The sequence below is a fragment of the Solenopsis invicta genome, chromosome 2, assembly GCF_016802725.1.
Source record: "Solenopsis invicta isolate M01_SB chromosome 2, UNIL_Sinv_3.0, whole genome shotgun sequence".
In the NCBI taxonomy this organism is placed as follows: Eukaryota; Metazoa; Arthropoda; class Insecta; order Hymenoptera; family Formicidae; genus Solenopsis; species Solenopsis invicta.
In genome coordinates, this window is record NC_052665.1 from 12,922,293 (window position 1) to 12,947,767 (window position 25,475).

The window sequence follows — 25,475 nt, forward strand, 5'->3', positions numbered from 1 at the left end:
ACACTAACTGTTTTTTTCCATATATCCTGAACAAGCACGAAACTGTAATTCGTACGTGATTCGCAAAATCTATTTTAAATACGAATTTACATCTACAGTAGACTTCGTAAATTTTTAATCTGATACGTTTTGCTCTGTATTCATATATCTTGCTCTCTTCGAAATATTTAAGATACTTTAAAAATTATATATAATTCCTCAAACATTTAATTAAGTGGACGGACATAAGTTAGAAGAATTCATGATATTTCAAATTAAGAGACGTAGCTTTTCATTTCCGCCTTGGGGGATATTGAGACAGCAGCGCAGCGTCTTGTCAGAATCGCTCTCGCGTCGCCCGTAGGTAGAACTCATCAACGCCGTCGACCTTAAATTATCTGGAATTATGAGGAGGCCGGCCACTTTTATGCCCGGGACGTCTCCGTTATGTCGGAAACGACGGAAAAATTAAAGAGAACCCCCGGGGCTTGTTATCTTTTTAATAATCAGAACCGACGGGCACGGGGCGGCGGTTTCCCTTCTTCTTCTTACAAGTTGCCAGAGCTGTCAGAATCACGCCGCGAGCTTAATTCGCGATATAAAAGCACGGATCCTAGTTGCGCGCCCGGCACCGATTTCACGGAACTTGCCCGACGTCGCCCGAATCGGCGGCCGTCTTGTCGGTTATTCGTATACAGCAAAAATTGCCGAGTTCCTTTTTTTATGCTTTCACGTCATGTTAGGGGTGAGCGGGGCCGGGGTTGTCGCAATTACTTTTTAATAGTAATTTTTAGAGAAAAGTGGGTAGAGAGAAAATTTTTAAACACTACATTATCATGTATATTCCTTACGTATTAGAAAATACAGCTTTTTCTTGATATATCATCGTGTAAAGAAGTTGATTTTAAATAAAACTTGATTTTAAATAAAACTTTAGAAATGTGACTTTATACTCGGAGTTAATTGTCACGCATGGAATCTTTCTTTCTTATAGATAAGTTAGGTACTTTCACTACTTTAACAAATTTTAAAATAATATCAGACGGAGATTTATCTGTATTTATCTTTCTTTTTTTTATTTTTGTATCAGTTTTTACGAAAAGGTATGAAGTATTATGTTCGTAAACATAATCTCTAAACGACTGTTCCAGACTCAAAGAGACTAAAATTGACTGTCACTAATCTTGGCTCATTTTAATTAATCTATCCCACACAGCTGTCTCTAGTAAGCGAGATTATATTCACAAACTTTGTTACAATAATGAGTAACTCACTACAGCGAAAGTTATCTAAGACATGCCATTTTCTACAATTACAAGGAAACCGCGATTGATAATGTCAAAAATTTATAAGAATACAAAAACGGAGATAAAAAGAATTAACTCACTTTCTTAAAAATTGTTGATAATAATATGAAGATGTTTTTGGCGCAAACCATATTTACATACGCAACCAATTAATATTATATCAGTATAAAATTATAAGCTTTTTGATAACAATCTCGAATGATGACAACCGGTTTCAGTCTCCTGTTCCTCGCTTGTAAAATTGAATCACATTGGAAAAACGATACGAATTAAAACTAATATATTCTTTAACAATCATTGTTTCATATATAAGCAGAAAATAATATTCTTACTTACATATAACACAATGATAATCTTGCTTATACTGACTAAATATATAATTCAATCTTCTTTACAGAATTTTACAGCAAAATATTACATTTTTATTTCAATATTATAAATTAAGTATTCAATATTAAATTCAATATTAAATTATTTTATTTCAATATTTAAATTAAGAACATGGTCGTGCCGGTCGAAAGCGGATCTTAGTGCTCAATAATAATTTCCTAGGAATTTATATACATTTACAAGTTCACCCAAATTGCGCGCCACAGGACTTTAAAACACAGCTGTTGAGTAAAACCAGAAATGTAATACTACGAAATTAAATTGCTAATCAATTTAATCATTCTAATGCAATGGGCATTTCCACTATCTCCTATCTCGAAAAAGAAAGTTTGTTGCAGTAAACATTACCTTGGCCAGTGTTTAAACCCGGATTTCTCTATGTTCCATGCAAACATCTTAACCAGTTGGATCAAGTCATATAATAGTAATATTTATCGCAACAATGTCAAGTGTTATAAACAATGTTGATACATTTTACAATTATAGGATATTGATAAATATCTAAATAGTACGATATGATTGTTTTAATAATTGATAATAATATTATTCGAAAGTTCTAATTCTTGAAGATTGGAAGTATTATTATTTTCTAACCAATATTTTTTTTCTTAGCTCATGAAAATTGTTATTCACTGATGAGGATGTTTTGTCTTGATGAAACTATACAAAAATTCTTCATATAAACAAGTTATATCTGTTTAATGCGCTATATAATTTCTCATTTCAATATTTAACACACAATTTAATATTTTCGAAAATAAAGAAATTCTCAAAACAAGAATGTCTTTTTTCCTGTATACAAATGACATTCTGCAAACAAAATTAAAATTAACAGCATTATTTCCGCATGCATCTTTTTCATAGGTCAATCTTGAAGAAAAGTTGATTAACACCATCGTTAATCCATCTATGTCTTATGTGAAGTCGCCGTCTTTCTAAACTTTGCTTTAGACCTCTTTTCTTGAAGGCGCCTATCTAATCGCAAGGGATGTACAAAGCCGCTATTTGCGCCAAAATATTCTCAAGCACTGAATTAAATCCCGAGATCCTTATCCGATCTCTTCATTTCTTCATTTTGCCTGTCATAGGGTGAATCCCGTTCGGATCCGCGAATTATATTAAAGAATAGGGAAAAAATGACTCCGTCCTCATGCTACTGGCAGCCTATTTAAATACCCCCGAAAGAAAATACTGAAGATTCTGCGTATAAAACGGTATTGTGGAATTTCTTTTCTTTCATATTTAAAGCAGAAAGCGATGCTCTCTAAAGATTAGTTTCACAACCTCCAGTTATCTTAATCGGCTGATTTTTCTATTGAAATTGACCAATCGCATTTGTTGTTAAACGGAAATAATCAATCACAGTTGACACTTAAATTAACCGGAGGTTATGAAATTGGCTCTAAACTGCAGGCAATTCTCGAGCGATTTAGCGCGAAGAATAGTTAATTTATTTGCTATATAGACGCAAAATATTATATAAAATAACGTTAAGTACTTACGTTAAATGGCACAGAAAAATTGTTCACGGCGAATTAACTCAAATCGAGAAACGAATCGGGGGGAAATTGCGAATGCGATGAATTTGAGCAGCGTTTAATTATTATCGCGACGGGAGGTGGAAGGTATATAAACGCTCTCTTCAATTCAATTTCCACGTCGGTTTCGCAGATCGCCCTTTCCCACGGCACTGACGTTGACACGTTAGATAGATCGGCCATTAGGTTTGGCGTTTCAAGAGGAGGATATCGAGTTTCCCGGATTCCGTCGGTCAAATCAATTTGTAGCCATTAGGTCCGCCGTTGATTCGAGTTTGCCTTGGCAAGCTTTTACGAGAGCAATCCGCTGCCATCACCGCCGCGGCTCACCGCCAGCGGGCGAGCTAACCCGAGGAGAGCTAGCCGACCTGTATTTGCACAAACGTCGAAGAGCTCGAGACGGAGATATGTACGCGCGATTGATGTACGTCGCGAGGAACCTCTGTTCTTCGTATATCCACTTACAAGGTACACACTGGACTACGCGATAACGCGAACTTACGAACGATCGACGATCATCTTCATAGCGTCGCTCTATTCAAGCCCTTCGATATAACTTTTTGCGGAGAGTCGTAACGTAGCCATATCAGTGTATTAAAAGGGATACTTACTTTGCCTTGAGATTCTTTCTGCTAAATTAATTTTTCCACGTATAACGCAAACTATTAGTTTCCTCGTATAAAAAATGAAAAGATGAAATGTAATATATTTATAACTTAAATATAAAAAAGTAACTTACTCTTTAAATAGAAGATAAAAGTAAAAAATTAATATAATTCTTTTAATATATAATGTTGTGTCACAACATTATAGTGTGTTAAGTTTAAATATTTGATTCCGAATATTTTGAGAAATTGAAAAAATTTAGAATAAACTGCAAGATTTGAAATTTATCTTTTTCTAGTTCTATACTAGGAAAAAATTTAGTGCTTTCCAGCAGAACATAAGGTTATTATTGTTACTAATATTACAGCAATAATATAACTATAAAAATGGAGCTCTTAATTATAATTATTTTATTGTGCAATTATAGTCACAAAGTATCACACACTTTTTTTCTCGGTGTAGCGTAAGAATTAGAAAAAGATAAAGGGTAAATTAAACAGAGATTAAAATTAATCTACATTGACAGAAATGGACACGAGTCGACTCAATTTTCCCCCGCAAGCCTGACGTTGCTTTTGCATGATAACAGCTGGACTTTTCGTATTCTGTTATTCGCGCATCGAAACAGGATTTTTTTCTAATCTTTCGTTCCTTCGAGTCGTTCGTGTGTCAGTCTGGCGGAAGCTCATTCATCTTGATCGCGGGTGGATCAAAGTTTAGCGGAGAACGACGGCTATGACGTTACCCTAATCGCTCCGGCTACAATCTGCCGCGGATATTAAAAACAAAGGCCTGCCTCTCGCAGAGCATAACATGAATATAACGCCGCGCAATATCTTACGGCTTTAAGCTCTTCGGCTTAGCCCGTGGACCTTCATGCATTATGGATTTTACTTTGAGAGAGAGCTGCCCCGCCGCCCCTCTCCGCCCCTCGCGCCGGAGGCGGACGCGGGAGCTAAGAAACCATGAATATACAATACCGCGGTATGCATATAGATCTCGCCTTTGAGAATCAACTTTAATCACTCACGGCGAGCGCGCCGGTAAAATCGAAAGCCGAGAGATCGAGCGGCATCGACGACTCCGACGGCGGTTGCGATCGAGCGCTCTTCATCTCCGGCATTCTACCTGCGGAGACAAATGCACGAGCTTAATGTAAGTCGTAAATTTATAATGAAAATATTTATAATAAAAATCAATTTTTCAATACACTGCGCGGTTCCGGATCGCTCTTCGCTCACCCGATATAAAAACTTTGATGAGTTTGAAAGTGAGATCGAATTTTACGACAACTTGTCGTTTGCAACTTCTTATCTTAATGTTAGATAGCTCTTAACCGAGTGAATAAAAATTTTATTGAAACAAGTATCGATTCGGGGTTTTCGAAACACTTGAAAGCACCCTTTTCGTTTGTTCATAACGTAAAAGATTTTAGCGCTTTAATACGAAGACGTTTGTCTTTCATTTGGAGAAATTTGACCACTTTATTGATTTAAATAAATTGAATAGATTTAAACATACTCTGATTATTTACATGCGGCTGAAGCATATCAAATTTTTGATAAATTGTAGACCTTGGATATTTCGGACTATATCAAATACTAGTTACAAATAATAATTAAAGACTTGCTTGGCTTGTACTTTTGTTTCGTTACTTTTGTTTTCGATTTAGAAGCTTATTTTTGCACTATTTCTTTAAGAATATTTTGGTTATACAATATGAGCTAAAAATTATCGAAACTTAAAAACTGCAAGTTTCTTAGGTTTTTTTTTTCTTTATGATAAAAAATTTTGGTTATAAATACTAAATTTTGGAACCAGCTGCAAAGAATAATGAATAATTTGGTGGCTTACTGATGAGAGAGAAAAATGATTGCAATTATCATAATTTAACTATAATATATAGAGTCACTTTCAGTGCCAATTATATATTTATAGTTGTTTTCACGATACAAATTATAACTAATAGTTATCATTACTGTGTAAATATAATAGTAAGCGAATATTACGAAAATAGTAATATTGCTATGATTGATTGCATTTGTAGTACATAGAAATGTTTATTTTACTTTTATCATCCGTATATTGATAATTTATTACATTAATATTTGAAATTATCATAATTTATAGTAAAATTGTTTTATAGGTGATAGAACAGTAAACACGAAATTATTATTAGTAACATTGTAACAGTAATAAAAATAGAATTCTTAACTATAATTATTTTGTCATATATACAATTATAATCACATATTATAGTCAAACACTTTTCTCTTTGTATACAGTGGCTAATGTAGCAAAGGACTATATTTTGCTGCAGGTGTAGCTAAATAACTTTTAAACAAGTAAACAAGGATCCAAATAAACTTTGCACGAATATTTATTAGAGTTTTATTAGGATAACTTCGGTATTTATGCTGCGCGAGGATTTACGCAGCAAAAGAAAAAAATAGAAGTAGGGATAATTTACACGCAACCATTCTGTTATGACCCTCCATGCTATATTGCGTTGTGATTTTAGTTGTGTTCAAATTTTATACAGATACTCGAACGTAATAATACAACAATCAAGAAAATTTTTATATTTTTGATAATGTTTTGAAATGTGATACATAAATTCTTAAATGCTCTTTTTAACATTTAGAAATAATCTTATCATACAACGAGAGAAGCTCGAATACGCGAGCTATGCGACATCGCTGCCGCTCCTTCTGCTCCTCCTCCTCCTCCTCCTCAATGAGCTCCTCTCGCTCTCGCGACATTTCTCCCGGAAATATCACTTCCGATTCGTGTGCCGGATCGTATTCCACTCTCGCAGCTGTAGCTCGGTTATACGACCTGCACGCAGACAGATTGTAAATTCGCAAATTGTATATCTAGATTGTAAATCTCCCTCCGTCCGTCTATCCTCTTATCGCGGACTGACGTCGATTCCAGGATGTGTTCGCCTCTCTCGTTTATCGTGTGGGATCGTATTCATAAAACCGAATATGGGTGTGTAAGGATAAATACGGGACTCTTCACGGGCGACCCGCGGAAATCTGTTCTGCATCACTATACTGCTTGCTTTCATCACAAGCTCCGAGAAAATTTGTATTAACGCAAAATAATTTATGTCGCAATGTTATTGAAAAGAAGTACAAAAATCCAACGAAAAAAATACAGATAATAATTGCGAATAAATTATATTCACGATTGTTTCCAAAAAAAGCACTAGAAATTCCAATTCCATACACTTGCGTTGACATATTCTGACTTCTTTCTTTTAATAAATTAATTAGATTGTGATTATTGTGGCACTTGTCTCGCGACGGCGGTGATATTTTTCGTCGAACTGGAAAAGGGGTTTCATATACGACATCTCAGACGCGAGAACACACGACGTTTTTCACTCTACATCAGCAATTGCCAGCTCATCTCCGGCTGAATCGCGACGCGGCAGCTTGCGCTGCTCTTTTTACTTTTACGATCTCGTACCACCCCAACTGATATCCGTACTCTTTTACGGAAACATTTCGAGGAGCTCCCCTTCGCATATCGCCCAACTGCTCGCTTTTATTACCAGTAATTAATCTCGTAAAGATGACCCAAGACTTCAAATAAAATCTTTTTAATTAAAGATCTTTTTATATAATTATTTTTTATTTGAAACAAAAAAAACTTGCCGAGGAAAAATTTATACGCTGAAATAAATAGTTTTCACATTGAAAGCTGTTAAAAGACGCTCATTCTCGCGTCTCTCTCTTTATTATTTTAATGAAATTAAATCTTGCAATAATTAATCTCAAAACTTTAATTCAATCTCGCAAACTCGCACGTCGAAAATATTTTCAGCGCGTATACCGAATTATCTCCTTGAATCGCAGAGTTTTTATATTTATCTAGAATTAATAACCGGCGTTAACGTAGACATCGTTTGTGTTTCACAAGCAATATCAACGGATGTGTTTTATTTTTTTCATTGATGCGAAAATTCATGTTATATAAGGTAGCATAAATATCCCGCCATTAAGACTCAAATAATCGAATAGTCAGTTAACTCATGAGCAAAGAGATGGTGGTATAGGTGATTTTTCATATCGGCGGGCTTCAAAGAATTAAACGAGATCCGCCGGTGTTCGCAATTACGCCTTTATCCGCTCCGAGGAAAAACAATCGATTAAATCGTCACCGGGGCGGCGCGGCGCGGCGCGGCGCGACGCGACGCGGCGCCGATAAATCCGCAAAGGCCCTTTTTCCCCTCTATTATCGCGCGACTTCCTTTCCATACATCAGGCAGCCGTCTGCCCTTCGCCCGCAGGATCGCGCCACACCGGCACAGCTTTGTGCCGTACTTTTTACGTTTGATCCATCCCCGGTTTGCCCACTCCCTCCTCCGCTCTGGCTGACCTCACCTCGCAGTGTACCCCTGTACGGATGGCAGCCCCTACTCGGCTCCCTGTCGTCCCTTTCGCTTCCTCCTGCCTTCCCCCTATTCCGCACTCTCGACCCTCCGGACCTCACTCCTCTCTTACCTCGTCCTTTTCACGTAGAGAATCAACGCGGATGCGATGGGAAAATTCAAATGGAGAAAGAGAGAGAGAGAGAGAGAAATTTTTTTATAGTCTCCGTTTCCCTTGAAAAACGATCGATGAATGGAATGAGAGTTAAATTGATAAATATATGACAATGATCTGTCGGTTTTATATGGATTTTCTTAACGAGAAGTTAATGAGTAATCATTTTCTTTGCAAAGCATAGTAAACACGTTTCTGACATGCATTGCATCATTTGATAAAGAATTATCGAGAAGTGTGCAATTAGAAAAAAAAAATAATTCTTAATATTTAGATTTAGACAAGAAAGAGAAACGATTAATTTTGCTGCGAGAAACGAGTAATTCTGTACGTATAAAGATCGTGCGGAGGAAAAAAATCTTTCAGTGTGTCCTCTCGTATGAAATATAATCCCTCTTCTCCTCGTCCTCCTTCATGAATTCTGGACCATTCTGGACTTCTCTCTTTCTATTCTGCTCTTTCTGCGCTATTCCAGGACACAGAATCGACGAACGCATGAGAGGGAACCCTGAAGAGAGAGAAAGAGAGAGTCGGGGTACACGAGTGAGAGAGAGGTGCGAGAGAGAAAGAGATTGGGGGTGAGCACTCGTGACCAGGCCGGAGAAGGGCGGATGAGGGGGAGGGAGAGGGAGTCGGCAAGAGTGAGTGAGCTGAGGGGTAGTTCTGAGGCCGACGTCATAATCGATCGTCTTTTATTAAACTGCACCAGATGGCGCCACCACCGCACTAGGCACAGCGTGGATGGCACAGGGGGTTGAGTTGAAAGAGCGGCCGGGAGGTGGGACGAGCGTAGAGGTGGACGGGGTTGAAGCACGAGGGGGGTGCACGAAGGGTAGGCGGAAGTAAAGGCGGGCGCGTGGGTGCGAGGAATGGGGCAGGGAGTTAAACGGAGGAGGATTTCCAGCCCGGGGTTCCTTCAGGAGGGATGGAGAAAGGGTGGAAGACAGGAAGAGAGAGCGAGAGAGGCCGCAGCCAATCGTTTAACGATTACCCACTCGCGCACTCTATATAACGCCTTTCGGATGTCGTCGTTATGCTTGATCCTCGCGACTAGAACGATATTTGAACGATCCTAGGGTGGACCGATCGGCTACAGTTTAAGAGATAATCGGAACGATGAACGATTAGTTCTCTCCTCGACGCATCATCCAATTCTCCAAGATCCAACTCCAATTTAAAAATTTTTCTATTATCGATGGATATGGAATAATCAAGATTTATTTGCTCATTTTTTAATGAGTTTTTTTTTTTTTTAATAATGTCCATACCCGTTTGAGAGTTACAGGATCAAATTTTTATAATGTATGAGATGTATGAGTTCTTCGATATTTTATCTGTTGATACCTAGTCGTGACTTTTTAATATTTTTGTTATGTTTTGTATGTTAAATAAATAAGTTTTTGCTTTTAATGATATTATGTGAACTATGCAGTTTATTGTATTGGTGAATCTTTCAATAAGTACGTTCGCTTTGATTAAATGTACAAAATGTAATTTGAAATAATTTTTATTTAAGTCTATTTTTATCTATCTTTTGAAAAGTTTATCTTTCTTCTCTTTTGCATTATCAGTTTAAGAATATTCAGTGGAGTTTTGTGCAGCTATACGGATTATAGCTATATCGTACTTCTTACAACTAAGGGAGAAGATATTGAAATCGACACGCTGCTCTCTCGCAGTTGGATTTTCCGAGGAAGCGTGCTTGAAACTCAAGTTATGAAGGGTGGGAAAATCTTTTCAGAATCACATATATACGACGAGTTTGACAGCTATACGTCAATGAGTCTTGAAAGAAAGAACGGAATACAAGCTGAAGAGAAATTGAAATTTCTAAATGTTCAATAATGGTCACATACGGGCTGAACACAAATCGTTACACACGTGTCATTATTATGCGGAACAGAGATGTCAAATTCAATTCTTACAGGAACAAAATAACATTATGAGGGAAAGGATAAAAATGAAACAATATAAATTTCTTCTACGTGAGAATTAAAATAAAAAAAATGCATTAGGCATATTTAGAGATAAAAGGTGCCGCGAAATGCAAGTTTTCAATGCAATTGAATTGTTAACTTCGAAAAGGTATCGTGTCCTCAAATTCAAATTTTGTAGAAAACGAAAAAGAAAATTTTTTAATTTATTTGAATCAATGCAAAATTAAAATTTGCATAAACGCTTTATTGGTGATCCATTTATAATTGCTGGTAATCTTTTTTTTGAATCCTAAGTAGATTAAATTTGGATGTTCGAACATGACTTCTTTTTGAAACTAATGACGCAAATTTATAAAGTGACTAACTTTAATAAAAAAACACTTAAAATTGAGAACAGTTTATTTTCTTTTCTGTATTAAAAAAACTAAATCAACACTGAAAGTAATTTACAAAAATTACAGAAAAATCACACGACGTTATCTGATGTCGTGAACATTTGTAAAACGATTGGAGATTTTAGAAAGTAGAATGCCAAGAATAAAAATTCTTTCTCGAGATGCTCTTCTTGTTTAGTACATGATACCTTTTCGAAATTCATAAAACCATTTATCAGGTTATTTCTTCCCTTTTTTAATACAAAGAATTTAACCCGTTCTCAAAGCTAACGATGCACACAAACAAGTAGAATAAGAAAACATCGTATTTCGAAAAAATGACATGATATCTTTTGAAATTAACAATTCAATGGAAACATCCCTTATAAAAAAATACATCCAACTAGACGTTGGCGGATTGAAATAACATTTAAATAGACTGTGTATTTACAAATAAACCTTCAACTCGAGGGTTGACTTAATTTGAGTGTCATTTCGGATCCTCTACCCTTAGTTAGGTGTATTATTTTTTTATAAGGAATAACAAAAGACTAGAAGCAACCAAAATAGATTTTACGATAAGAGAAGCTTTCAGATTCATTAATTTTTTCTACCACATCTACTAATTTTTATTTCATGCGTACCTACAAGTTCCAACAAAATTTTCTTTTTTGAGTAATCTTTCAATCTTAGGCTGACTCTTCTATTACATCAGGATTGAATATTTTGAAACGATAATTAGGATATTTACCTTTATATTTTAATTCTTGCTTCTCTCCCTGACATTCTGAATAACGAAACGTGAGGGAAGGTGGGCTCGGAGAAATCGCTTCAATCACCAATTTCGTCGTTTGGACTCCCCAGACGAGCGGCATAAAACTGGCAACTCGCATACACACACCGTGGGGAAACCGCGGGGCTTCACTTCCGATCTTCTCTCGCACCCTCGCGGCCCTCCCGCCCTCCCAGCCCGCTTCCCTCTTTCTCGCTCTTTCTTTTCGTTTTGCGTTTACCGAGAGACGGCGGTGATTGATTGTCCCGTCAGCGGCAGGCAGGCCGGGAACTAACAAAAGTAACAAAGCACCTCCGTCCTGAGAGAACTACCGCTACCACCGCCGCCCTCCGCCACTCTGCGCCACTCTCCGCCACCGACGCCGCCGACGCCGCGCGCTTTTCGGTGAAGTTGAATTGCTCGTCACTTTACCGATTTCGTCGCCCTGTCCGATTTCATCTCCGCGTGCTTAATCTTGCTCCCCGCGAGTAGGGAAAACTCACGACCTCCTCGACTTTGCGCCGGAACTTCATCATGCATTCCTTTGCCTGTCGAATTTGGAAACGTCGTAGGTGATGCGATTAAAATTTTCGCGCATTTACATATGTCGATTCGATTGAAGAATCCTTCGTTTATCCTCCGCGAGTAAAGAATCAATTTTATAATTTCATTTAGTAACTCATTATGAACGTACATATGATTTTATATTGCAATTATCTTTGCAGAGATTTCAGAAACGGAATTATTTCTGAAAAAAAACAAATTACGCGCCTTAATTTTAACGTCTGTGGGAAATTCGCTGTTAGTGCATTGTTCTTCTAAACACATCGGACGATTCTAAAATCTCTTTCTAATATGAAATTACCTCTGCGGGAACAAAGTGCGTTTAAGGATAATTTAACGCGCAATCGCAACGTGGCAAGGTTTCAAAGCAGGTATTTGGCAAATACATTAATTACCGCCTTCAGACAGGAGAAGGGGTTAAATATTCTAAAACTCTATACGCGTCGCTCACATGAATATAACATACACATGCGCACGATCCCGGAGGTAGTAAACGGTCAGTAAACGGTGCACAGTCTCTCGTGTGGGTAACACCCTAGAGCTAAAGAGTGTATTAGCGCGTCAGATCGTTAGGGTCTACATGGTGTCAAGCGCATACATCCCGCCGTATGAAAATTTGCAGGGCGAGTATAGGTGAATTAATTCGTCGCGGCGAATATAACTTTCTCACCTTTTGGAGTCCCTCCCGCGCTATAGCGTTCGACGCATAATTACCCGTCGCGCCGTTTGTTAATTTATCTACGGCGTCGTTTAATGATGCAGCGAAACCGGGAAGGATCCTAAATGCTTCGCACTCGCATCACTTTTCGCTGATGTACGTTTTGTCGAGAGAAAATTTTTTTTTTTTTTCACAGAGATTTTGGAAGAGAAGAAGCAGAGAAGAGTAAAAAATACAAGAGGCGGAGGAACTTTGTAATTTATTATCGATTTTTTATGATTGTTGAATATTTTTTAGAATCAAATTTTAAACATTTGAGAATTTCAAAATATCTAACATATTTTTAATAATGAGTTATTCGTTGTGTCATTTATTAATTTATCTATGACGTTGTTTAATAATGCAACGGAATTGCGAAGGATGCTTAATATTTTGGACCATCTACCATTACTTTTCGCTGATATATCACGTTTTATCAAAAGCTTGAAGATTTTTTTTTTTTTTTTTTTTTTTATATATAAAGGTTTTGGTGTAATAGAAGCTATGCAAAAAAGAATAAAAAATTCTTTTGAGAGGCGAAAGAATGTTATAATTTTATTATTGATATTGTCTGATTGTTTAAAGGTTTTTCAAATAAAACTTTAATTATATAAAAAGATTATGTAAGGCGTTTTAAATTTGAATTTGAATTAGCATGCTTAATTTTTTTTAACAATTTAATTTGAAAGTTTTTTAAAATATCTAATATTTTTAGGGTTAAAATTTATATTAATAATCAGTTATTCGATATATGAATATTAATACATAATTTTTTAATTAATATGCAGAGTAATATCTGTCCTCTAATGTGACATTTGATATTTGTTACGAAATTTCATCAATAGTCGAATTTCTGTCAGCAACTATAATCAAATTTAATGTGATTCGTGCTAAATTGGTTATAATTTTATTATTAATATTTATGATTGTAGAGACTGAAAATTCTCGCAAATTAAACTTTACGTCCAAAAAAAGGACGATGAGATTTTTAATTTGAATTCTGATTTAAATGGATTTTATCTTTTAATGTGGTAATTTAATTTGAAAATTACTCAGGATATCCTGTGATTAAAAATTTGCGCAACACTGAAATAATAACGAATCACGTAACGATGTGTAAATTGTTTATATTCTCTACGTTGCAAATTTGTAATGCTCGCATTAAGATTTCTTTATCTCTCGCCGCCAGTAAAATTTAATATTTGTTACGAAATTTCGTCGGTCGGGAGTTTCTATCAGCCGGATTTCTATCAGCAACTACAATCAAATTCACCGTAATTCGCGATGAATTGATTTCGGCACTACGTGCGTGTGAACTGTGATTGACTTCTGGTTAAACGCGTATTCTGCAATATTACAAGCGTTAGGTATAAATGCTACAAATATTATTGACACGCAATTGGGCGAGCGGCGAGTCAGCGCGTTACACCGATAAAACGAATCATGTAATTGATAGAATTATTAGTGTCGCGTTGAGGTCTCTAATGATGCCGGGACGTATCGCGGGTACGCGAATACGTTTACGTTAATGATTTTATTACTTGTTTTGGCACTTAACGAGCGGTCCTCGTAATAATTCGCGGCGAATGTGACGGGCTTGTAATCCGTAAGAAATGGATGTCGCGATCTTAACAACTTTGTAATATCAAAGGCAATTACTTTATATCTTAAATCGTTTTCTTTTACTTTCTTAATGTTTTAACGGTAAACCACGTTTCTTTTTAATGCTTCAGTAACAAACCACACTCCTTTAGCTTCGATAATAAATCATGTCTCTCTTCTCAATCCTTTATTTTAAGATTCGCAGGATTTTATAAAAGTAAATAATAATGAATTAAAAAAAATCTTGCCGTTATAACAGTATCAATAAAAGTTTTTTTTTTTTTGTTTTGCTCATCGTCACGTCTAGATTCTGATATTTTCCACTCGTATAAGAATCCTCTAATTGCAAATATTATAATAATTACTCTTTATTAGAAGCTCTTTATCGCGGTGACGCTCGAACGTCCGCGGTACATACGTATATATCTAATTAATAATGATAATTAAACGCGGATGAATCACGCTATTTGAAGCGGCGGAATGAAAGCTGCCTTTATTACAGAGCTTGGCGATTAACGATGCGATTATGATCGCGGCCGTCCGCGCTTTGAATGGCGTTCGTGTAAACAAGTCTGCTCGACGAGCGCTCATGGCCGTGACTCCTTTCTCAATGCGGCCGATCCCCGGCGATCTCGCTATAAAGCGGAAAAACACATTAACGCGTCAAAACCCGTTTTAGCTCGCGCGGTGTCAAGCGCACACGCCTGCCTCCTCCCTCGAGTGACCGACCCGTGGGACGTTCGGGGAGGGCGGGCGGGATGCGTGCATCGAAAATATCCGCGTAAAACGTTTTCATGGGATATATTAAAAAATAATAAATTACATTAAATTTCAATCTCTCTAGGTCGAGGGCCGGTATTAATGATGGCGCGCGGTGTCAAATGCACGCACCGCGCCCGGCCGAATGCATTGCGTGCGCCGAATAAGATATACGTTGCGAAAGTGTCGAAAATTTTGCCCGCGTCATCCCGGCCCATCGTCCACCGGCGCGTAAAACACTCTGGGGGAGAAAAAAAAAATGTATATATATACATATTTTCGAATGTCGAGAGAACGTTGCCGTTAATTTATGCGCGACTAAAGAGCGATACGTTCCATCCCCCGTCTGTCTAATCACCGCGAAAGATCAAACCCGCGCAATGCTTCGTTGTTCTACACGGTATCGCATGTTTTTTTTCTTTTTTTTTTTTATAGGTGTCCGTTTATAGAAATCACAATTTTAATTAATTTGCAGAGATAATTGAAGAGAAATGCGTATTATATCGAATAAAATTACTTGTAACACGTGACAATCTGTGATTTTTAAGTGCATTACTCTCAACTACTCTCGATTTTCCATATTATGATTTTATTTCAAGTCCACTTTAAACAACCCATAATTCTCATCGAAATTCAGGATAAAATATTTATAATTTTATGCGTCGTGTAACACAAAAAAACTTTTCGAAGAATTAGATAATACATGTATGAAATATTTTACATTAAAACGTGCGTTCGTACGATACATCAAAGTACAGAGCATACAAAGTACAGAGCATACAAAGTTATAAACGGAATTCTATTCTGAAATTTGACACAAATTAGGTATTTAAAAATAAGCTTAAAAATATGACTAATATTGTGATTTTTTAAAGAAATTACTCACTCTAAGTCTTTATTCCGGAAGCTTTTATTTTTCTTCCATGCACATGTTTCCTTTATTAAATATTAGGGAGAATTTATTTATTGCATTTCAGTCACTGAAATTGTATCTTGTCAATTTTTTTCTTATTACTAGCAATGAATATAAACAATACACACAGAAAAATATTCTATTGCTAAGAAAAGCGTTTACTTAAAATTTTTTTTTTTTTTTTTTTTTTAAGTAAGTAACGATTTTTAATAAGTAACGATCTTTAATAAAGAATTTTCTTGATAATTATCTTAAAATATACTTATCATTTTAGAAAATCTCTCATAATGAAAAAAATAATTTGTACTTTTTTTGAAGAATATTGTAAAATTCTATCGAAGAAAAGTCAAAATAATAAGTAAATTGAATTTTTATTTTATCTTAATATTCTTGATTAAAGTAATAAATAAATTATTAGAATTCAGAATATATTTTGAATAAATTTGATGCTTTGATTATGATGAACAATACGATTTCGATAACTTTCCCTTATATATTCTGTGCGAAATATTATCGCGCCTTCTGATGATTTTGTATTCAGGCTTCCAGTGAAAGAACAAAGAACCACGAAAAACGCTACTGAGGCGGATTTGCAAATATTTATAAGCGAAAGTGGTTTTCGTTACTGATGTTCGGCGAAATGCCTGCGAATTATCGAACATCCGCGTTCTGCGGCATCAATCAAGGACAGCACGAAGTATTGTATTCATGCGAACGAGCGCGGACCCCCTGAAAGTGGTGGGTCCGTGATGATGTCAAGTGCATACCATCACCGCGGCGAGGGTGGCAAATGAAAATTCGGAAAGCAGCTTAGATCAAATCGCGCAACCGGGGTCAACGATTCGCTCAAGGTAGAACGCGTATAATAAAGTGGCTAATGGGGCGGCTACGGGACGGTATAGCGGACGTGAAACAAGGGTGGGCGAGAGACTTTCGGGGGTGTCCGGGTGTGCGTTTGACGTTGGTCTATTAAGCGGCTCCTTAACGCAGGAAAGTAACGGCTTCCCTCTTCCTCGATTACGTACACTGGTGCTCTGATGTACCGTAAAAGATACGTTGTTTCGTAAAGCAATCCTCTCTGGAACTCATGACGAATGTAAGCGTATTGAAAAAATTCCACGTAAGAGAGTGTTGCTGAATGCGAATTGGTCGCGGGGTAAATCGTACCCCGTCAATATTTTATATTTTTACTTAATATAAGTAATTTAATATAACATTCAGTAACAAAAATATGAAATAAATAAAAAATGAGTATATTGAAAAAAGCTACAACTACAATTTTTTGGCTGAAAAAAAAACTAAAGGTAGATAAATGATTAGGAAATATTGTAATATTGCATACATTTGCTACTTAATCAATTTAAATGACAGAGGCAAAATTATATCTGAACTGTCGATGAAGTTAAAAAAAATATATATTTCTGTGACACCTATTCATGTTAAGGCTAATCATTCTTGTTGTAACATTTGTACAATTGGCGGAGACCTAAATTTTCTAGCTAGCGAGATTGCTAAAATTGCTGATGCTATAAATTTTATATGTCAAATATTTTATTTTAACAGATACGAAAAATAGCGATAAATTTTTGTTGTGATATAATACATAGAAATCTACCTACATCAGCAAAATATTTTTTTTAGTATAATACAAAAATTTTGCAGACCACCTCTTGTTTTGTGCATGTTAATATTAAAAAAAACCAGATACAACTAATATTAATTTGTGATCAATTTATACAGCTGATAATGTAATCGTGCAATTTTATACTGAATTTTTTAATATTTTCACAAAAGAAGTTTTATTATAGAATATTTTGTATTTATTATATAAATATATTTGCAATTATTATAAAGATTAAATCATTTTTATAAAATTTATCAATTTTGCTAAATCGAACCACCACAAATTTTGTTACAATAATATTAATATCAATAATAATAGTAAAATTAATGATATGAATAAAAATGTCAATTAAAAAGATAAATTTAAATCAATTTTGTTTCGACATTATCTTTTTATTATCATTATTATATGACTTTTTTCAATAAATTATTAATAAAATCAGTATTAGTTAATGATTTCTTATATTTTTAATTATTTTAATTCATAATCGAAAGTCAATACTTTCAAAAGCGATTTAGGGGGGCACACAGCTACAATTTCCAACGTTCACTTATTCACAAATCAGTACTAAATAAGAAATATAATAAAAGGTAATTTAAATAGTACACATTTGGCAATTCTTCCCAATAACTAGATATTATATTTCAAGAATGATATCGTCGCGATTATCAAATTTATTTTCACGAAAATATTAAAGTTGAAACTAGGATGGTCCAGACTTGAATCCTACTGGGATATTTTTCGCAGCAAATTCTTTGCTGTTTAAACAATGCTTATTAGTATTAGTATTATAAAAGGGGCTTATTAGTCAGTATTATTAAATTGATTATCAATTTAATATTATGACATTAGTATCATTTTGGTTTAGTTTAGAAGTGTTTTTTTTTAAATTGAAAGTATTCGCCACGTAGGTTAAGGAACTAAAAAATGAATATAGATTCACACAAGATATGTTAAGATATATTAATATAATAATAAAATGGAGTGCTTTCCTATTTAATTATGTTATTTACACAACGGTTTAATATTCATTTATTATTGTGAAAATTGAGATATTATATATAAATATAAAATAAAATAATTTTGATTCATGTCGAAATTCAGGATAGAATTTCATTCTTATTTTATGAATTTTATAACGATATCAAAAGTATTTAAAGAATTGAATTCTGCGATTTGCATTGCAAAGTGGTAATGGATCAATGGATTGTATTTGCAGGTGAAGATCTGGTTTCAAAATCGGCGCATGAAGTGGCGAAACAGCAAGGAGCGGGAGCTGCTTGCGACTGGTGGCTCGCGCGAGCAGACGTTACCGAACAAGAACAACCCTAATCCGGATCTGAGCGACGCCGACGGGGATCGGCCGAGGATGGATCTGAGCGACGTGAGCCCGCTCACAAGTCCGCAAAGGCCTGAGGAGCAAACGGAGAACGAAGAGGACGAGGAGATCAATGTCACGTGATAAAGCTCACCGCTGGACTCAACATCCTCCGTTTGCCCTCCGACGACAAGTGATGATAATTTTCTTAATCCGTGTAACCACATAGGCTACCGGCCGGACCAAAAAGAAAAACAAATTTAAGCAAAACGCAGATTTGACGGGCACTTGGAAGAAATCGCGGAAATCGATTCCGAGTTTTAAACTGAGTTTTCCATTTGTACGTCATTCTAATATATCAATTTTACTATCGATTTACATACAGAGAATATACATTTCTTCTCGAGACACCTCGGACTACTTTGCTTGCAACGCGATATGCTTTACGTCGAGAAGCATGCGAGATATTGCCAAGTATATGAAAGAGATGACTGTTCATTTTGATCATGCACTTTTCAGCTAATCTTTATTGGCGACTATACATATTCACGGATAATTGGGCTATTACAGGGTGTCCTAGATTCATTGTGCGAGAAAGATAATGTGTTAAACACGAGTTGCATGTGATGTTTCGTGCCATTCACAATTTTCAACGACGATCTTCAATTGTTTAGCGATCATCGATTTGTCCTCAATATTTTTTTTTTTTTCTCTCAGAGTTACAAGAGTCGTGGCCTATTATTCGATAACAGTAACACGCGTCATCGCAAAACTGATCCAATGCAAAAATATGAATGACGAATGAGGAATAAAAATGAAGAATGATGTATTATATTGTAATTAGCGCGATGGATGTACCTTCGAGGAGTCTTCTATAAGCCATTGTGTAAGGTTGTATTAGACGTAACTTTACGATTCTGGAAATATGTACCTAACTCCACTCATAATGCGGCCGCACGCGGCCAAATCCAAATGTAATTACATTCATTGTGATTCAATATAATCTATGTAATATATTGAAATAAAACTGTCTATGCTAAGCGATTTACACTTTCATATGAACGAAGTTCCAGATCTAACTCATCGACTGTTTCGTTTCGATAGATTTTAATAGATATATTGTTTCCTCCTTTTTTACTCTTCCTCTCTAAATTTTTTTGCAAATCCGTGATTAAGAATATAGGAGTTAAGGAAATTAATTCATGTAAGAATCGCATACGAATTTACAATATATTTTTCAATCGATAAGATATTCAGAATATAAAGCTAGATGATACGTCATCTAGTGATGTAATTATTTTTCGTACGAGTAAACAGAGTAGCTTTGAATCAATAGATTGGAAGTGTTACAATATTGCAAGCAAAGTTTAATAGAGTGTAATAAAGTTTATATAAAATCTTGCTAAGACTGTAAACGTGTGCGGATGTATTTTGATTAGAAACATTCTTAAGGGATGTAGATATAATTAATTTATATTTCAAGTTCGATTTTATATTCAGAAATCTTCTAAGAAATTACTTGTGGAAGATTGGAGAAGTATCATGCCTCATGATCAAAATGTCCCCTCACAGAATTAAAAAGAAGACGAATACCAGTAACATTAAGAAAAATAAAAAAACAAAGAGTTTCCCTGTTTACTATATCTACATTTTTACTATATATTTACTGTATATATTTATATATAGTACAAATATACGCTAAATATATGCTAAGTATTTAATATATATTTACATAAATAAGTAAATATATATATTGTATATATTATACATTTACATATTTATATACTTACATACTTGCGTACATAAAATTTTAAAATATAAAAGATAGGATCGCGATCTATATTCACATCATACATTTAAGGCTAAATGTAGTAAAAGTAGGGAATTTTATTTTGTGATAATTAACTCTCCGTGGTCTGTTTTTTTTTTGCTCGGTTTTTCTAATTACCAGTCAGGTTATTGGCCTTTCTTCTTCTTTTCCGGTTTCAGATTGGCGTATCAGCATCAACTTTGACTCCTGACATCGAACCAGTTTTCAATTTCCTTTTTCGAATTTTCAGAAACAACTACTACTACATTATTTTTACAAGCACTAGTCTTCAATATTCTTTTCCCTTTCAGAGGACTATAGCCTGCAGATTCCGAACCCGAATTTACTTCCCGATTGGACAGTTTTTTAACTGACAACTTAACGTTTTTAAAAGAATTTTTGAATTCTGAAAAATTGGAAAAAATTCTGATAGACTTTCAAGATTTCAGAATACGATCTTACAATTGCTTGACCCGAAACTTTTTCACTTTTTTGTACGTATCCGAATTTGAGACAGAATATTTAAAAATTGAAAATTTGCCTCTTTGGATCTTTAAAGAATTTAGACACAGAGGGTTAAACATATTAAATTAAATAAATGTATAATATAAATAATACATATAATATCTATTTGAAAATCCTTATATTTAAAATTAAATGAATTATTTATTTCAATTGTTTTGAACTTGTGGTTTTGACCATTCGACGCTTAGAATGAGATGATCGTAACCGTAACCATCCAAAGTAGCGATCGCTCTCGCGGCATCAGCTCTGTGTTTAAAATGTACATATGCGAAACCTTTGCACAGATTGGAAAGCTTCTCCTTGGCGAGAAACTGCTTCACCACGGAACCGAACGGCTTCACAAGTTCGTCCAGATCCGCATCTGTAGTACTCTGCGAAAGATTGGAAATACGTATGGCGGTTGTGTCGTCACGTCTCTGCATCTGCATTGAATCGCCACGTTTGTTGCCACCATCGCGCATACCAGGTGGCACATACTTGCCACCTTGTGGTTTAAGTTCAGCTATTGCACCGGGTATTCCTGTATTAACGAGAGGTTTCTTGTCATCTGGTACTTTTCCTGAAAGAGAGAATTTTAACAGTTATAGTTTTGTATAAAGATAACATAAGTATATTGGATATTATTTATTGAGATGATTCAATGCAAAAATGACTGACTCGTAATCAGTGAGTTTCAAGTTTGATCTCGATTGTCACATTATATATTTTCCAAAGACTTTGTCAAAGCTTAAGAACCTAAGACTAAATTAAGCCAGAGACCCAGGCTCCTTGTATCAAGTTTAAAGAAAAAAACGTTGAGTAATAGATCCGTACATAAAACCCGACGTACTGCAGTATAAACTTACCACCAGCAAGAACAGTATCTTTGTATGGACACTTGGACGTCCAATGATCGCCGTTGCAGTTACGGCATTTGACAACTCCTTTATCGCCCATGCTCTTCAATTTATCCAAGGAATCTTCCTCTACCTTGTTCTCTTCTTCTTTGCTGGATATGAATTGCATAAATACATCCTCACCACCGACAGTAGTGGCTGGATTAGGTCCTGGCCTGTCGTCAGCAGAATCGCCAAACTTTGCCCAATTTTTACGTGCCGCAATTGTTTTCGATACAATACGTCGCTCGATCTTGTAGACGCGTACAACCTTAACTTTTTTATTATCTTGATTGTATTTATACTCCGTGAGAATTTTCAAACCATTTTCATAGACCTCCGAAGGCGCGGGTAATGCTCCTCCTTCCTCTTCGACTTCATCAGCCCAGCTAGACTTGACTTCGTTTTGTGCAACAGGCATCTCTGCAAGTTATATAATATTATAATATTTACATATGTACAAACACTAGTTTTATGTAATGTATACGCAATATGTGTAAACATCAAGTTCTAAAATATTAAGGCAATTATTTTTTATAAATTATTTTCTATGAAAGTTTCATATTTGAATTCCATTTCATTCATTCATCTGTATAATTATGAAGTCTGTTTAAAATATATGTAGATAACTATATTTTCTATGATAATCTAGGATCAAATTTTTAAAAGATAGAGTTTCATTACATGTAATATAAAAAATATTTAAAAAATCAAAATACATTCATAAAATTATACATTTATAAAATACAATTATATTTCCTACAGTTTGATAGTAAATTATAAATTGTTTAAAATAGTCAAGAATATACATCCAAATACACTTATCCTAAAAATTTCAATATTTTAAAATCAAAATAATATACAAAATATTATTGATGTTTCACACATTAGTTGCATTGATATGAACACCTAAATATTATACTTAACCCGTTACAGGTTTGTCAGTCATCTTATTTTTATAATAAATGAAACGTTATTAGAGCCAGAAAATGTAAATGCTGAAACAAATTAGATACAAAATTATACGATACTCAATCTTTTTTTAACATATTAAAAATAGTAATAATGTATTTAACAAATGTTTCTTTACAGACTGTCTCTTAAATTATGATTTAATATCAGTCAACTAAAAAACTCAACAACAATATTTTTTGAAATTAATAAAAGAAATATTAAATGTAAGTATAATAATTAATTAATTAAATATTTGATCTAAAGTAAGCCACCAACAAAATGTTTACACCATGTAATTCTATGAATAATTTGGTCTAATGTAGATAGCAGACAGTCTTTATGTGAATGCAGATTATGGATTATTAAATTCCAACTACACGAGTATTTATTTATTTTTAGTCTTATCAAGAAAATTATGTAATTATGCACAAAGCTTTATTGCACATCAGAAACTTGTAAATGTTATTACTGGCATTACTGATTCAATATTATTGATTATAGGGCCCATGTAAGGTCCTTATAAGGACACAAGTAGTTAATGCCTTTTTGAAGTTAGTTGCATTCCATATTCCACATAGATTAAATAACCATATAAAGGAAAGTCCTTTATTTTAGGAAGCTGTCCAGATAGAGATATTTATTTTTTCTAAATCTAATTTTGTCCTTTATTTTAATAATTATGGGAAATTCTTTTCTAATTAGCATTATCATATTAATAAACAAATTTTATGGAAATAAGCATTTGTCTGAAACTTTGTTTCATGTAACATAGCTCATATTCTCAACTCATTGTTATCGCTAAATGCACACATTTATTTCCGAGATTCTATAATATATGTAACATAAACTATACGCTTAAAAGTACAGTAATAAGTGTTGTTGAGTTCAGAATATGTGATAATTTATTTTCTTTTGTTAATTATACTTCTTAATTTCTTTAGTTAAAATTATTTACATTTATTTTTATTTTTTATTAGCTCAAACCTATTTCAGATTTAAACTAAGGGTATGCTCTAATAGAGTTAAATTGGTTTTAAAGTAATAGAAAATTTTGTAACGCATAGATTCTTGATAATCAAACTAAACATGAAAGAACAAAGCCATAAGATTTTAAGGTATATTTTCTCTAAGAAAATATAATTACAGTACATATAGGATATGTTACATACACTACAGAGAATTTAGAACATTGATAATTTCAAGCAAAAAAGCATTATTGCTTACAGGGCTGTATTCAGAAACGCTGAAATGATATCAGAGATATTATTTTATCTTTGTTATTTACCAAATGTTAAACAAAGAATAATATCTGGGTGTATCCAGGTGATGTTTCTGAACACAGCTCAGAATAGGGGGCCTGAATTGCTCATGTGAAATATAAACCGCCTAACCTATACTACATTGAGGATTAAAAATTCCTAAAGATTGCACGTTTATCTAATTTGATTCACGATTTCACCGAGCAATACTACGTAAAATCTACGCGAGAGTCGAAGTAAAAAAAAAGCCTGTGTTTCATCATTATATCGGCACAGCTTTGTAAATTGGAGACGTTTGGAAAATACATAGATCAAGAAAACGTCGCGTCAGAGCAATAAAATTTGTCATTGAATGTCTTACCGTAGGAATTATACGGCTAGCAGTAGACAGACGATTGAAGTCGGAACACAAATCACAATGAAATGTACGAAATAAAGCGCAAACCGTCAACGGAGCGGACAGGAGGCTATAAATCCACGTGGAAAAGCAAAATGGAGGAATCAGCGTCCAGTGATGGCAGTGATGCCGTGTCTGCGATCACTCTTGAAAGAGAAAGGTGGGTCTGTTCCTATGAATAGTGATTACCAAGTTGATGTTTTTGTCCAAATTTGTATTTTGTTATTGTCGTACTGGAAATTTTTTTAGAAAAAAAAATGTTAGATTTTCATATTTTTCTCTTAAAAATTTTCTCCTAAACATTTTATTTTTCAATAAATTTCGTGTAACGGAGAAAAATTTCCTTAAATTGGCAGCACTGTATGAATTTGATTCGCACCCAATAGCCAATAGAAACGTTTATATTCCTAGGGGAAAAAGGGTACGCCAAAGCAGAGAGGAACCTGAGAGCGGCCACGGCGGCCTTTTTCCTATAATGCTTCGAAACTCCCGTACACTAGTGACGCACATCTATTCTGGTCAGAATAGAAACTACGTGTCACATCTATTTTGCAACGCGCCATTAAAAACAGTGTGGATGTTAGCACGGACAACAACCCACATCTATCTCTCGAGAAATGGATGTAGGTTGTTGTCCGTGCTAACATCCATTTTGCTGCAAATAAAATCTGACGCGTATCGCGAATGTTGCATCCAGAACAGAGGTCAAGAATGTGCAC

General features: G+C 34.8%; 2 protein-coding genes across 4 annotated transcripts in view; one reads left to right on the forward strand and one right to left on the reverse strand.

Moving 5' to 3' along the window:
• LOC105196743 overlaps nt 1-20,334 on the forward strand; it is a 40,902-nt gene extending 20,568 nt beyond the window's left edge. The window contains exon 5 of one of the 2 annotated variants that reach the window (XM_039459366.1): nt 18,838-19,080. In XM_039459366.1, the coding sequence (XP_039315300.1) occupies nt 18,838-19,080 (243 nt within the window). Of the gene's footprint in view, nt 1-18,837 lie in introns of both variants that reach the window. The other variant, XM_011162828.3, reaches the window with a different exon arrangement.
• A 484-nt stretch (nt 20,335-20,818) lies between these two features.
• LOC105196741 (eukaryotic translation initiation factor 3 subunit G) lies at nt 20,819-24,895 on the reverse strand. 2 transcript variants are annotated; one of them, XM_011162825.3, is made up of 4 exons: nt 24,721-24,895; nt 23,074-23,144; nt 22,117-22,569; nt 20,819-21,830 (listed from the first exon to the last, which is right to left on the reverse strand). In XM_011162825.3, exons 2-4 carry the CDS (start codon nt 23,093-23,095, stop codon nt 21,418-21,420), a joined length of 888 nt encoding a protein of 295 aa, XP_011161127.1. In that variant the 5' UTR covers nt 23,096-23,144; nt 24,721-24,895; the 3' UTR covers nt 20,819-21,417. The 2 variants fall into 2 exon arrangements, with proteins under 2 accessions (XP_011161127.1, XP_011161128.1); XM_011162826.3 differs by lacking the exon at nt 23,074-23,144 and having other exon boundaries at nt 24,721-24,881.
• Nucleotides 24,896-25,475: the final 580 nt, after the last annotated feature.